Source organism: Hyperoodon ampullatus (genome assembly GCF_949752795.1).
Source record: "Hyperoodon ampullatus genome assembly, chromosome: 9".
Classification (NCBI taxonomy): domain Eukaryota; kingdom Metazoa; phylum Chordata; class Mammalia; order Artiodactyla; family Ziphiidae; genus Hyperoodon; species Hyperoodon ampullatus.
Genome location: NC_136922.1, coordinates 76,821,282 through 76,836,562, shown reverse-complemented (window position 1 = coordinate 76,836,562; position 15,281 = coordinate 76,821,282). Strand labels below are relative to the sequence as shown.

Here is a 15,281-nt window from a genome sequence, read left to right as displayed (position 1 = left end):
TGTTTCATGAAAAAAATCAGTCACTGAAGCATAGAGATAAGTAGGACGCCAGGATAGTTTTTTTTCTGTGTGGCTTCAAGTTCAAATTTGTCATGTATGGCCCACTTCCAGTATGCCAATCTGAAGCATATGACTTTAATATTGAAAGTGACCATCATCAGACTTATCTTCCTCATTTGAGAAACCTGAGACTCTTAGAGATTAAGTATCTTGCTCAAGGTAAAATAAATAGTGGTATCTGCAGAATAGAATCTGGATCTTTCATTTTCACTATACAATGTTCCAATCCAGAAAGTAAATTGCCCAGAATATTATCAAATGTTAAGAACTAGTGTTAATAGAAATAACACTTTTTTAAAAAAAGGAAATTTACAGGTGTGCTTCATTCTGTGAAAAAATCTGTTTCTGAAATGTGACTAAAAAGAAATTTAACTAATCTGAGCATAAGTATAACCAAAGGGGTACCCCTCTGATGCATTTTTTAATAAATCAAAATTAATCAGATTTGTACTGTATTTGATTGTCATGTATCATGCTTCCTTAATGTGAGACCTCCTTGTAAATAAAATAGGGAAATCAAAATTAAAAAGCCCTGCCCAATCACTTATGAAACAACTAGTGAGCTGCAACAACATTAGAAGTTGAGCAGAAACTACTGAAATTGCCGTAACAGAAAGGATGAGAACCATCACGTGTGTCAAGACATGTTAATTCATAAAATAAATGTTCAAAACTGCACTTTCCCAAAGGATTTCTGAAGTGAGCCTTACACTGATTCAGAAAATACTCAGCAGACTACAAAAGTTTTTTTTTTAATTATCAAGGGCTAACATTCGCAAATTCTTTTGCAATCATGTCAAGATGTCCATGTTCCAGTTTGTACCTGATTTAATAATATTACAGTTGAGATCAGTCATTTACAATCCTAGAACAAGGAAGAAATGTCCAGAAATTAAAGAAAGACATGGGAAACATTCTTTCACATGAATAAACTCAAAGCATCGGTTAAAGAATTCCAGCAGCGGTTGCTGTTATATCCCTAAACAGAGTAACTGAAGGAAACTCAAAATACTAAAGTTCACCTGGAACAGTTAATGTGTTTGTGCCAATTATTCCAGATGAGGCAAACTGGCAATCTGGTTTTTGTGCACCTGCCAATGTCAGTTGTGTATACACACAAATGTGATAGCCCTTATTTTATTTTATTTCATAGGTTCTCAGTGGCAGGGGTGGCGAACAGCTCATCCTAAGATGGGCAGCATCCTGTTCCAAGTGTCTCTCCAAGGAGGTCATGGCGACTGCGTTATTTACTCTCTGAGGCTCAACCTAAGCCAGACAGTAAGCTGTTTTCAAACCTCGTTCAACAGCCAAGGTTATTAACTCACAACACTCAAGTTCTGTCACTTATGAAGTCTTAATGCGGTATCCCCTAGGTCACCTTCATCTCCAACCCCTTTTTCCCTTCTCCACTTTCACCATCAATCACCCCACCCCAAGGACACATGCTCAGAGTCAGGCTGCCCTGCAGGTGTCTTCAGATCTGTCACCCAGGGATAGTCCTGACTAGTCCTGAATTTTTCCTTCCTCTCTCACCTGCTTGAAAACTTACCTGTACTTCTGTCTCTGCATTATGGTCCTTACTGTGAGATTGCTAACTAGCTTATCTTTGCCAAAGTGTTCATGGATGAGACTGGTTGAAACTGCAGTCCACCAGGAAACTGACGGATCTTCACTTTAACACGGGCCCTCTGGAGGTAGGTGACTTCTCCCAAATAGTGATGCCAATGTCAAAAATGTCACACTTCATGGACAGTGATTTGGGGGAAAGCAGTCTGCTATACATCTTAAATAACTCCCAAGTAGACAGCTATTGTATCTAAATGAGGAATTGCCTTAGGTTTTGTTCAGGTAAACAGTTCTGACTTACTACTGAATTTACTAAATGTATGACTATTTTGAAGATTTTTTTTTAATATTGAAAAGATTTATACAATATACAGGCTTCAACTCTTAATCGAATGAAAAGTAAGCAAGAACTAATTTACTACATTTTCTAATTAGTTTTAAAAAGTGCAACAAAGCAAAGTCACTTAATAGTACTTATTTTAACAAACCTGAATGAAGTCAAATATGGTAAGAGGCAGAAGATCATCCAAAACTGCTATATCTTTGGAGAATCTATTAAGAATCCCACCTATAATGTGAAGAAAAATTCTTCAAAAACTAGTAATCTTAAAAATACATATCAATATTTGATGAATTTGATACATCTGGATCACAGGAGAAGCATTCAAAACTCAAATACAAATGAGTACATAATCATATATATATATACATATATATATAATGATGTAGACAATTTTAGTACAAGGATTCTAAGTTGTACAAAGATTCTAAATAACTCTGTGTTCAAGTTATTGTCTCCTACTTTTATTTTTATTTTTTTAAATTTATTTATTTATTTTTTTTGCAGTATGTGGGCCTCTCACTGTTGTGGCCTCTCCCGTTGTGGAGCACAGGCTCCGGATGCACAGGCTCAGTGGCCATGGCTCACGGGCCCAGCCGCACCACGGCATGTGGGATCTTCCCGGACCGGGGCACGAACCCGTGTCCCCTGCATTGGCAGGCGGACTCTCAACCACTGCACCACCAGGGAAGCCCATGTCTCCTACTTTTAAACTTTTATAAAATACAGATTGCTATAAGATTCAGGCAAAAACCAAGGTCTTTAATAGAGCCCTATCACAAATTATGTCAGGAATAGGCACAATCCTACTACTACAGTCTCCCATTTACAAGCCTGAGTTTAGTAATAATTTTCTGGATATGCTCTCATCATTCCCTTATATCTGTATTTTGTAATATAGAGCCTCCCTATCCTTCAACTTCCACACCTTTCTAAAACATACCTCAGCAGAACCCGTGGCTGCTCTCAACCCCTTCCTGCCCACCATGTGGACCTCCTTTGCCATGTCCTCCTTTTCTACCCTCTTCACTGGCAATCTAAGCTTCAGTCTGTCTTCTAAATTAACAGACTCACATTTGTAAGTCTGATCATTTTTTCCTTCAATGAAGAAAATTTACACATGGAGTGCTAGGTGCCAGGCACAATGCTAGGCACTGAGATAACAGAGGTGAATAAGCCTTGCTCCTTGCCCTTGAGGAATACATTGTCTAGGGGTGAGTTAAACCTATAATTAGATAAAATATAACATAATACATAATACTGTACAAAGTGATATTGAATCTTATCATTTACCCCCCCCATTTACTGCAGGATAAAGTCTAAAATTCTTAGTTTAATATTTAATACTTTCCATGATTTGGCCTTAAACTACCCTAGGTACAAGCTTCCTCTTCTCAAACATTGTTTCAAACTGGCTTATTGTTTAAATACACCTTATACTCTCCTACCTTCTTGCCTTTTCCATGTAGCTCCTCTGCCTGAAAACCCTTTCCTCTCATGTCTACATGTTAAAATCTGTCTCCTTCCTGGCCCAACTCAAATGCCTCTCCTGCAAGGAAGCATCAATTTTTGCACCAGCTCAAATTAATCCCTTCTTCCTCTGGACACACTTAATACCTTTAATACATCTTTACAGCACTTCTGTGTTGTAATAATTATATCCATGCTGTACAGCTGCTTGTATACATGTCTTATCTCTTTTTTCTAGATTGTAAATTTCTAGAGGTCATTGGAGCATGTCACATTTATTTTGTATCACTCTGAGCCCTCAGCAAAAAGCCTTATGTAGGAGGAATTAAATTATTTTTTTATTTGTCACTATCTCCTTGCCCTTACCAATGATATTTTATTTAGCATATTTAATTAAACATATTTGTATATCTTTTCATAAATGAATCAAAAATTGAAAAAAAGGAGTGTATGGTATTTATTCTGTGTAGAAAATGAAAGTTGCTTTGGTAAAAAAATATATATATATACATACATCATTCTAGCGCTTAGTATATTTCAAATGGGAAACAATAGAAAGGGAACAACAATGGGGAACTGGATTTATTTCCTGTTGGCTATGTAACAGGCTAGTAGATGATGTCTTTTTTTCATTCTCACAATGATCCTCTGAGATAATTATTCCTTTCCCCATTTTACAGATGCGGATGCAAAGTCTCAGAAGAGTAACTTGCCCATGATCATCACTCTTATGAGGACAAGCCAGACCTCAAACAATTCCCATGCTTCTTTCATTATATCTCATTGCCCATTTCTCACTGCTAGAATCCTGGGCAAATCCCCTACCTTCTCAGGATCTCAGTTTTCTCACTTAAAAAAATGAAATCATTGGATCAAGGTAATTGGGCATTCTCTTTTAGGTCTAAAATTTCTTAGCTCTAAAACAGAAGCGTGATGATGAGTATATCCAAATGAGGCAAGGCTTTAGTGATACACAAGGGCTTAAAAGAATAAATATAAGGAAGATCTTGAATACTAACACTGAAATGTTTTACCCAGAAAAAAATGATGGATAATTCTTATCTTGAGATTTTTAGATACATATCACTCTAAAAATCTCGGTCTTGGAATTTATTCTTTCCTTTATAATCAAATGTTCCTGTGTCTACCTCCTCTTCCTTGTCTGGATTCTTCCAGGGCAAGAACTGTGCCTTATTCATCTTTTCATACCAGTCCCTGGCTTAGTGCCATAGAAAGTAAGTGTTCAACAGATTTCTGTAAGAATAAAACTTGGGAGATTCCTTATTAACCTCAGATTCTTTAAATGTGAATTTGTCTAAAGGGGAATCAATAAAATTGATTACTTTCAAAGTACCTTATTGTCCTTAGTTTTTACAATCTTTGGTCCCTTTATTTCACTGCTCTTACTTTCTGTGGCATTAATTATTTTTGTTGCGGTATAATTGACAAAAAAATTTAAGATATTTAAAGTATACAACGTGATGATTTAATATATGTATACATTGTGAAAGGATTCCTCTCACTGAGTTTATTAACACATTCATACCCTTTCATAGTTACCTTTGTGCGTGTGTGAGAGAACATTTAAGTTTTATTCTCTTAGCAAATTTCAATTATACAGGACAGTGTTATCAATTATAGTCACCACATTATACATTAGATCTTCAGACCTTACTCATTTTATAACTGACAGCTTGTACTCTTTTACTAACCTCTATGATAGTGTCAAAAATACTTTAAAAAATACATTTGGGATCCGCCCAACCCATTTAAAACAACCCTGAATGAATTTATGGGATCATCTTTGAACAGTTACATGAAACAAGATTACTCTACCTCATCAAAACACTTTATTAGTAAAAGAATCTTAGAATTTTTTTGATCACTTCAAATCTTCTCCTCTTTTAAACAACACTATACATTGGCAACAAGATGCTTAGAAGGGAGCTATATCAAATACCTGAATAGAGAAGGACAGCTGACTCAGAAGGGCCTGCTTCTGTTGCTACAGCCCCATCAGCATCATGTCCTAACAAACTGAGCTACTCTAATTAACTGGCACAGAAATATGAGGAGTGACGGTATCTGAGAACCTATAATACCTGAGACAGGTACATGCCAGTCATAAGGAAGCTCAACAAAGGGTAGATGCCTGCATGCAAAAGCCAGTGCTACTACTAGAAAACCAACCAACTCATAGGCCCTGTTTGTGGAGGAGCAGCAGCTTCATTTTTTACACCTAGTCAAGTACCTGCTTTCAACGTGTTGAGTGTTGACATAGGGGCTTGAAGAACAGACTGCAACATTTTGTGGTGTAGTATTTTTGAGACTGTGATTAGAGTATGCACCAGTGGTAAACCTCTGAAGAGTCCCAGAGCAAGCAAAGTGTCAGCTACTCCCACATAAATGTAAAAAACATAATACGAGCTGGTGTTGGTGATGACCACTGCGTAACTGTTATTTGCACTCTTAGTACTGTTCCCTTTGTCTTGAGGAGGTGTTCTGTAAAGCAAAAGGAAATTGTTATCAGGCAACCAAACTTTCCCACTGAATTTCCAATACATGTAAATGATGCTGAATTTGAGTCTAAAGAAACACAACATATTTCATTAGCAGAGCTTATGCCTTTAACCTGAAGGACTTACTATTGCAAGAAAGTAGATTAAGTTTTTAACCATTGAAATAGATAAAATTTCAAATACTCAGAGAAAATACTAAGTGTGCAAGGTTGTTTTAAATATTGTTATTGCATTTTATGGAAACTAAGCACAACTAAATCCTTTAAAAATTGGTAAAGAGCTGCAGGAACTGCACATGCTCACAATTTTAAACAAAAGAACTCAATTTTCCACTACAGTACTGTGGGGAAATGAAGCAGAGTGGATATTACAATAATTAATAAGACCCAAATAATCAATAGAAACAAAATACAATCCACAATAGGACATGGAATACTCACTTTGGAAGCAGCCACAACACAACCAAAGAAACAGCCACCTGGAATGGAACAATAAACACTTGATTTTTTTTTCCAGCATCTTCTCCTATTTTTCCCACACCCACTTCTAATTCCACCATGACTAACACTGAAATATATACAATTTCATTTTCCTTTGCTTTACTTTCCTGGGTCCAGCAGCTGCAATAATTGTCCTAAGAACCACTATTTGAAGTGAGAACATGTTAAGTTAATGGAATTCAAAGTTCACTGAATAAAATACTTTTCCATTTCTCTCCTTCATTCAACAGGAACTGTTCATTGAACCTCACAGGAGAGCTAGTATTGCAGTTAAACATTTTAAATAATAAAGTTTGTTTCTTATGAAGAGATTACTCTCAGCCTGCTGGCAGATAATTTATCTGGTTGGTGGCTATAAATAATTTCATTTGTCATACAATGATTATGAGGGACATAACTATAAGACCAATTAATTACTGAAAAAGATGAGATATATATTTATGAAAACCAGTTAAAATCTCAAAAGTGTAAAAATTCATGGTTTTTGGGTGGGTGGTGGTGGTGGTGGGATGAATTGGGAGATTGGGATTAACAGATATACACTAATATGTATAAAACAGATAACTAATAAGAACCTGCTGTATACAAAATAAAAAAATAAAATTCTAAATGAATAAATAAATAAATAAATTCATGGTTTTTGAATAAAGATAAGGTGCATTCAGGTTAAAACACACACTATTGGCACTATTTGGGCTTTCTCAAGGTGGAAACTTTTGGTTGAAGAACAAATGTTCTATCCCATAAATAAACCCCCCAAAAAAAGTTTAACAACCATGATTTTTTTTTTTTAGTTTCTGTGTTATTTAAATGATCTGTACTCTGTTCTATTTCAATTTGGCACTGCAGTCTCCTAAATGCTGTGGGAAAACAATCTTGTGATGATACCAACACAATTATAACACCAGAAATATTTACATAATTATAAGACTGAAATTATACAATTAGCCCGATAATAACTTTAACAAAGAATCAAATAGAAAAAAAGGAGAAATTGTAAGTAAAATAATTTGAAAATGAACACAGAGTAAAAATAAATAGGGGAGAAACAAATACATTTGGTATAAGAAATCTATCTCTTATTTCATAATCAGTTTATCTTAAGTAACAGTACCATATAAAAATTATGGAGAATAATTAGCATTAAGAAATTACATTATGAAGTTCTATACTTTAAATAGTATACAATTTTAGGTAAATTTGCATAGCAGATAGGAGTATAATAATGAAAAATCTAATAGCATCATTCTCACTTTCCTACTTTTTTTCATTATACACATAGCCTCCATGAACCATATTAATAAAAAGAAAAACCACCTTTGTTTCCTTGAAATTCAAGTGAATTCAAAATGACAAGAAACACAGCAATAATCTAGCTATTTCAAAAGTCTTTGTTCCAGTACAAATGTTTTCCGATTTCCTAAGACTAATCAAATTACTCAAGAACCTAGATAAGGGTATATTTCTGAGTGACTCTTTGGTTATTATAGTCCCTCTTTGTTCTAGTGAAAGAACTGTCAACATTGTTGGCATTCCAACCTTCTCTGAATGTGAGTAAATCCCAGAAATAAATATTTTATAATATTTACAATAACCAAAGCAGTTGTTCAAAGACACTGGTCTAATCAGTGTAATATAAAGTTATTTCTTGGCTCTTGTGAATAGAGACCACTTGCAGAAGAGACCACGTGTGGAACCACCAACCCAAACTACTTTTATTGACTGGAACAAAAACATTTCCAAGGACTTGACATAATGACTTTAATGAAAATGTCTGGGGCATATAGAAACAATTAAGCAAGCAAGTTCTAACATTTAATTTCCAAAATGTTTGAGGTTATAAAGTTCATACAGTTTGTGATAGAGTGACAGTCCTGAAAGATTAGAGGAAAAGCAAAAAGGTCATTATTTTCAGCTCTTTCAGGGTTTTAGACATCATTCCATATCACATAGAAAATGGTCCTGTCTAGATCAGCACTGTCCAAGAGAAATTTCTACAAAAATAGAAATGTTCAATATCTGCACTGTTCAGTATCATTGCCACTTAATACACATGGCACTTGATCACTTGAAATGTGGCCAGTGTGGGTGACTGAGGAACTGAATTTTACATTGTGTTTCATTTTAAATAATTTCATTTAATTTACGTGGTCATACATGGCTGGTGGGTGGCTACTGTACTGGACAGTGCATGAACAGACTAAAACTGTTAGTGAGATAGAGGTGTAGCCAGAGTATTTATTATATACCCATGCTAGGTATCAGGAGTCTGATGATGGTGTTCTCTAAGGATAGATCCACGAATGGTCAACATGATGATTCACGAACTTTGCAAATGACCGCAAATGAAAAAGAAGTAGCCAGTATTTAGAAGCTAGGTCACAATTTAAATTATATAGATAATTTGTCTCTATGATTTAAAAAATAATGGCATGTCGGGGATAGAATATACAGCATATACATACGGAAAGAGAAATTAAGTGCCTGTTTCTGAAAGACTTATTTGCTAAATGAACTAGTAAACATCTTCGGAGACGTGACAGATGAAGGTTGATCATCTATATAGTAAAACACCAACAGTATGATTTCAAAAATAAGATGTGATGGAGAATTAGAGCAAGTATATATTCAAGACTTAGGAGGAACCCTACCATGACATAACCTGGCTAGGTACAAGTTTGATACTCACAACGAAAGAAAATAGGCGTGAAAAGAGAAGAAAACTGCCAAGGCCAGGTATAGAAAAGGTTCAAAAACGTGAATACAACCAAATGAGGTATAATGGTCCAATATTCTATCATGAAGAACTTTAATGAACTACAAAAAAGACACTCCTAAATACTTCACTATGGAATATCTTCAGAGGCCTTTAAATATGACTTAAAGGTTCTAAACAGTCTGGATGCTAAGCCTAGTTAATAACAGCAATCCTTTCCTGTCATAACAGATATTTCGGCCTCCCTTCGTGTCCCCATCCAATCCATTTTCCATATAGTAGACAGAGTGATCTTTTTTAAAGCATAAAAAAGTCATATCACACCCTGAATGAAGCCTTTCAAAGGCTTCCTCTTGCATTTAAAATAAAACCCAAATTCTTTACTTCAGCCAATGGTTCTGCAAACCTGTTTCTGGCCTACTTTTCCAATGTCACCACATGACATGCCACTCACTTCTCTCTCCCACTGTTCCAATTGTGCTGGTCTCCTCTCAGTTTCCATAATTTACCAAACTTTTCCAAGACCTTTGCATTTGCCCCAGTTTCTGCATGTCTGAGTCCTTCTTATCTTTCCGGTGTCAATGAAATGTCATTTCGTCAGGAAGGCTTCCCTGTCTACCCTCCTTTGCCCAGCTTTATATTAGCCCACTGTTTATTTCCTTCTGGCACTTATTACACTCTGAGATTATTTCCATCAAAATGTATTTATCCTCTGTCCTCTTTCCTACTGTAGCCTTAGTGTCTAAAACAATGCCCGATAAACGGTAGGCATTTGGTAAATCTGTACTTAATAAATAAAGGAAGGGATAAATAAGAGTATACTTAAATAAAAAATACAGGGACTTCCCTGGTGGCATGATGGTTGGGACTCTGCACTCCCAATGAGGGGGGCCTGGGTTCAATCCCTGGTCAGGGAGCTAGATTCCACATGCATGCCACATCTAAGAGTTTGCCTGCCACAACTAAGACCCAGCGCAACCAAATAAATAATAAATAAATATTTTTTTAAAAATAAAAAATACCCATGTCAACAGAGAGAAATTATATACTAATCACATAGAAAACATTTAAAAAAGCATAACATATCATGATATGTTATGTAGGATAAAGATAAAGAACCGGAACCAATTCATTCTGTAAGTTCTGTACAAATGTAGAATTCAGAGCTCTTCCCAAGTCACACAAGGAGATCTGTGTGTAAATGACTACCATTAAAATAGTACTGGCATTTTGAATTTTCACCAAAGGAGCACAGCATTATGAAAGTTCTGCTAACATAAGTACATTAGTGTATTCTATCTGTACACTCTGTTTTGTACTTCATGGTATACACAGCATATAGAATTATGCCTGATGTACTGAAAGAACTAAAAAAATATGTGTTGAATTAGTAAGTGGCTGAATGAATGACAGGCAGTAATAGTAAAGTGACACCTTGTTATGACTTAATTGCAGATTTTAATGCTTTGCAGGTTAAATCACGCCCTAAAACATAGACACTTGCTAAGTAATGCTGCCTTAAAAGTATTACTTTTAAGTATTTACTTTTAAGTACTACTCTTAAGATAATACTTAAAAGTATTATCCATAAAGGTATAACTATCATTAAGGTATTATGGGAGCATATATTGCATATACTAATAATGTAAAGCCACCTAGTGATTCCTCATTAGCAAACAGAAGGGAAATCATAAGGGAATAGTATATAGCAGTTCTCTGACATGTTTCTTAAAACTCTCAGGAATAAAAGGACTAAACTGGATCTTCAGATACTCCAGGCAACAATAATACCCTCTGGTTGTTGTAAAAGGAAGGAAGAAACTGCCTCCTACTGTATAATTTGCATTTCTTCTCTATCTAGTCAATGCTGTACTGCCAAGTTAGAGCACTAGAGAGACCAACATAATAGAAATTTAAAAGCCTATATCCCTGGTGCTAGTATATAAGAACTTAACAGAAGATATTGTTCTATGGTAAAGAAAACAGTACAAAAATATAAGGTAGACTGACTCCTTTATCAAAATGACACTCTAATGATAATTGGTAACAGAGCAGACCAAACTAATTTTTTCAGTTTAGCACTTTGAAGAAATAAAAAAATTTATTACTTTCATACTCTAAAAGGGAAGTTTATTGAAACTACTCTATAAAATTATAAAATCTAGATTGAAGTTTTAGTATGAAAACTAAAAATGGGTACATCACTTCCACAAAGGAAGAAATGTGTCTTAACTTTTCTTTAGGTTCTCTGATCATGTTGAGTATGAGGCTCTAAATAAAGTTTAAAAGACCTAAACTATCTTCCTGGATTAGCACTTGTACCATGATGCAAAGCACATATGAGATATTTCAATGGTAATCAGAAGAGGCACATTGGTATTAAGAAAGGAGCTTAGTCTAAAAGTAAAATTATGTAAATTTTGATTCAAAGATGTGACAGAATTGTGAACATCTGAATGATTTGTTTAGCTATATAGCTGTGCACATGATGAAAACAATTACTGTTTTTCTACTATCACCAAGTTTTTGTTATTCAAAAGTTTGAGAACCAGTCAATTGGCAATGCCTTCAGGATATTGGGCGAAAAAACGCTCATAATTTTTTATATTATTTCTTGCCTAGAAAATGACATTACTGGTTTTTTTGTCCATTAAAAAGAAAAGTTTTTGCAATAATTGTGAGAGCTCAACTAATAATGGGAAGTTATACAACATTTACATCATCTGTTGTAGTTTGGTTTCTAGCCTAAAGACAAAGGACCACTGTCTTCTTGAGTAAGTGAGCTAATAATATTGTACACATGTTTAGTGGCTCGACGCTCAGTCTCTAATTAATTAACTATACTGTGTTGAAAGGCACGTAAGTTCAGCTCTACAGCTCTACAGCTCTACATGGGACAAGGGTCCTGTAATTGAACATAAATCACCACCACATTCAGATAGGACCATTTTTTCTCATAAAGCTAAACTGAAGACAGTCAAGTAATGTTGATCTTTCAATGAAGAGGTTCAAATCATTAACAATGACAAAGGGTTGGTTTGAGATTAACTGTGGCACAAGACTGAGTTTCATTCCATTAATGTTGGTCATTTGGCATGATTGGCAGAGGTTAATGAGGTAAATAAAAATACATTTCAGCGCAATTTTCATTACCTCACGTGAGAGTCTCAAGTTACTCAACCCCATGGTTTTGTTAAATTGTAAAAGGAATTATTGAAATTTTCACTATATCTCTGTCATGGACTTGTTCACCTCAAACTAGCTTGAGCTTTATAATGATGATAGACATTAAGGATATTAGTAAGACTAGCAATTAGCATTGCTCATTATATGCCAAGCCCTACAGTAAGTGCTTTATAATCATGATATATTTTAAGCCACAAAAATGACCTTTGAAATTGGTACTATTACAACCTCCATTTTATAGATGAGGAAACTGAGGCTCAGAGAGGTTAACTAACTTGTTCAGTGTCATAGTGTTAATAACACATAATTAGAATTCACAGCCAGATCAGTCTGAGTCCAGAGGTGGCACTATGCAATACTGCATCTCACAGTCAACCTCCATTTGTTTTATTAATTTAAAATAGTAGTAGAGCAAAAGAAGAGATATCATCAAAACTCAAAGATCAAATGGAAACCAACACTTTATAGGTGAAGTGGTATGTACGACTTTTGGTACATACCTTTAATATTTTACACTACTTTACTTGGTCAAGGAGGAGTGATAATATTTTATGTAGACTTCTTAACTGAGGTTAGAAGCAGCCTAATAAGACAATGATGTAATTTTAAGTTTGGGTTTCAGGTATGTATATAATTGTACACCCTCAGGAGAGGCAGTACTTCACCTGAGTCATTTCTCCCCTGAAGGCAGCCTGGGCCTTTATGTTGGATTCAGGCTGTATATTAGGACACATCCAGCAGTATCCTCCGAGATAAATATCTAGAGTAGTCGTTCACAGGCTGAATCCAATCCACAGATGAGTTTTTTTTGTACCCACATAGTGTTCATTTGTTTGTTTTACTTTAACCAACTACCCACACTTAAAAATGGGAAATTTTTATAGAAAAAATCTGTATTTTCATCTTATGTTGAAAAATAAGAAGGCTTAGCGAAACTGATCCCCAAACCCCTCATGGGAAGTCCTTGGCTGGTGTTGAGTTACGACTGCCCCCGTTTGACAATTGGAGGGCAAATATTCTCCATCCAGCCTCAAAGCCACTTCACCCCTAGACATCCTCTGCCAAGCCTCTTTTCACATTTAAGTGGCTGCTCCTGATCTAGAGAAAAACCTCATTCACCAACCAGCTTCAGAAACCTCTTACCTTAATGCAGAACTGAACCTGTGACCTACCGCCCCCCTCTTTTATTTTAACCTGGGGATGTGAAGGCCAGCAGCAGCATGGTAAAGAGACCATGATGGTGGCACTGAAGACAAAAGAATTCTGTAAGCAAATGGGTGATTTGAATCTCTGAAAGGCTTGTTTAAAATGATTTCTAAGCCACTAATATATATTTATTTTATTTTGTGAGGAAATAGTCTTTTAAAGGTGGTGATTCATCTCTGGCATATTTAATAATGCCATATCTAGAGTCAAACGAATTTAATATTTAGTACAGCATCATTTTCATTGTTTAAATTCAATGCATATAAAGACATTCTACTGAGGTTTTGAATGTCTCAATTAAAAACTCTTCATGTAGAAGATATGTGCTTAAGTATATTTTATATGCTATGCATGAAGTAATAAAATATCAATAGAAGGGCTTCCCTGGTGGTGCAGTGGTTGAGAGTCCGCCTGCTGATGCAGGGGACACGGGTTCGTGCCCCAGTCCAGGAAGATCCCACATGCCGTGGAGCGGCTGGGCCCGTGAACCATGGCCGCTGAGCCTGCGCATCCGGAGCCTGTGCTCCACAACGGGAGAGGCCACAACAGTGAGAGGCCCGCGTATCACAAAAAAAAAAAAAAAAAAATCAATAGAAGAACTATACATATCATTATATGATATAAAATTTCATATATACATATTCACTTATATTTATGTATATATATACATTTATATGTGTATATATATATACATATATCCTTCCAAACTATTCCTAATTTAACTTTAAATCACATTAATATTTAATAACAGAAAATTCTTACCTCAGCCAGAAAAATGACTAAGCACCAAATTAGCACAAAAATTAAGCTCCTGTGGACAGTAACATATCGAAGGTATGTGTTCCATGTAGTCACTGCTGGTATGTTCTCCACATCATCAAAAAAGCACTCCTGAAAAAAAGAATCATGGTTATTACAATGAGACAATACAGGTTCACACCAGCACTGTGGTTTTATTTTGAATGTGTGGAAATAAAGGAATATTACTATTTGAAACTAAGTGAATTTCAACAAATATAAACCATTATGAATGACACATGTGATGTCACTCCACTGCCAATATAATGTCCACTGGAGCAACATAGCTTTTTGAAAAATGAGAAACACTGCAATTCTTCAAACTCTGAATGTAATATTGCTGATAAAACAACTGTATTGTTTTTGAACAATTTTACCATTTTAATGCTTAACAGTGTCACACATTTTATCAAATAAATGGTACCAGCAAACTGAAGCTTCCCAGAACCGTCCTTGACTTAACTTTGAGAGCTATAGTTCAATAATTTGAAAGAGAGAAAATCCAGATATTTCAAAGGGAAAGGATAGTTTTGTTTCTTATAAAGTCAACAAAATTCACAGAAGAAGCACTAGAACATCAAAGAAAGGGCCCTAGGAAATTGGAATATGACACACTGGTTAGATGTAAAAATTTTTGAAGTCAAGTAAACCTGTATTTGAATCTGGACTCTATCATTGACTTCCTAGGAGCTGCTTGAAGTCAGGCAGCTGAACTTCTCTAAAATTTAGTTTCCTTATCTATAAATGAGGATAATGAGAAGTACCTTCTAAGAATATGCTCATGGCACTAGAAGCAATCAATAAATACTATTATCAGTCGAAGTGATCATTCTTTACAATTAAACTTATAGAATCACGTTTGAGAAATTCATTCAGATTGGTATTAAAACCATACAGATAAATTATCTTTTAGGAAACCT

General features: G+C 35.2%; 1 protein-coding gene across 1 annotated transcript in view; it reads right to left on the bottom strand.

Moving 5' to 3' along the window:
* CFTR (CF transmembrane conductance regulator) overlaps positions 1 to 15,281 on the bottom strand; it is a gene marked incomplete at its 5' end in the record, with an annotated part of 186,642 nt that overhangs the window by 59,345 nt on the left and 112,016 nt on the right. The window contains 4 exons of the mRNA XM_079711019.1: positions 2,115 to 2,194; positions 5,688 to 5,938; positions 6,396 to 6,433; positions 14,326 to 14,454. Coding sequence (XP_079567145.1) covers positions 2,115 to 2,194; positions 5,688 to 5,938; positions 6,396 to 6,433; positions 14,326 to 14,454 — 498 coding nt within the window. The remainder of the gene's footprint in view (positions 1 to 2,114; positions 2,195 to 5,687; positions 5,939 to 6,395; positions 6,434 to 14,325; positions 14,455 to 15,281) is intronic.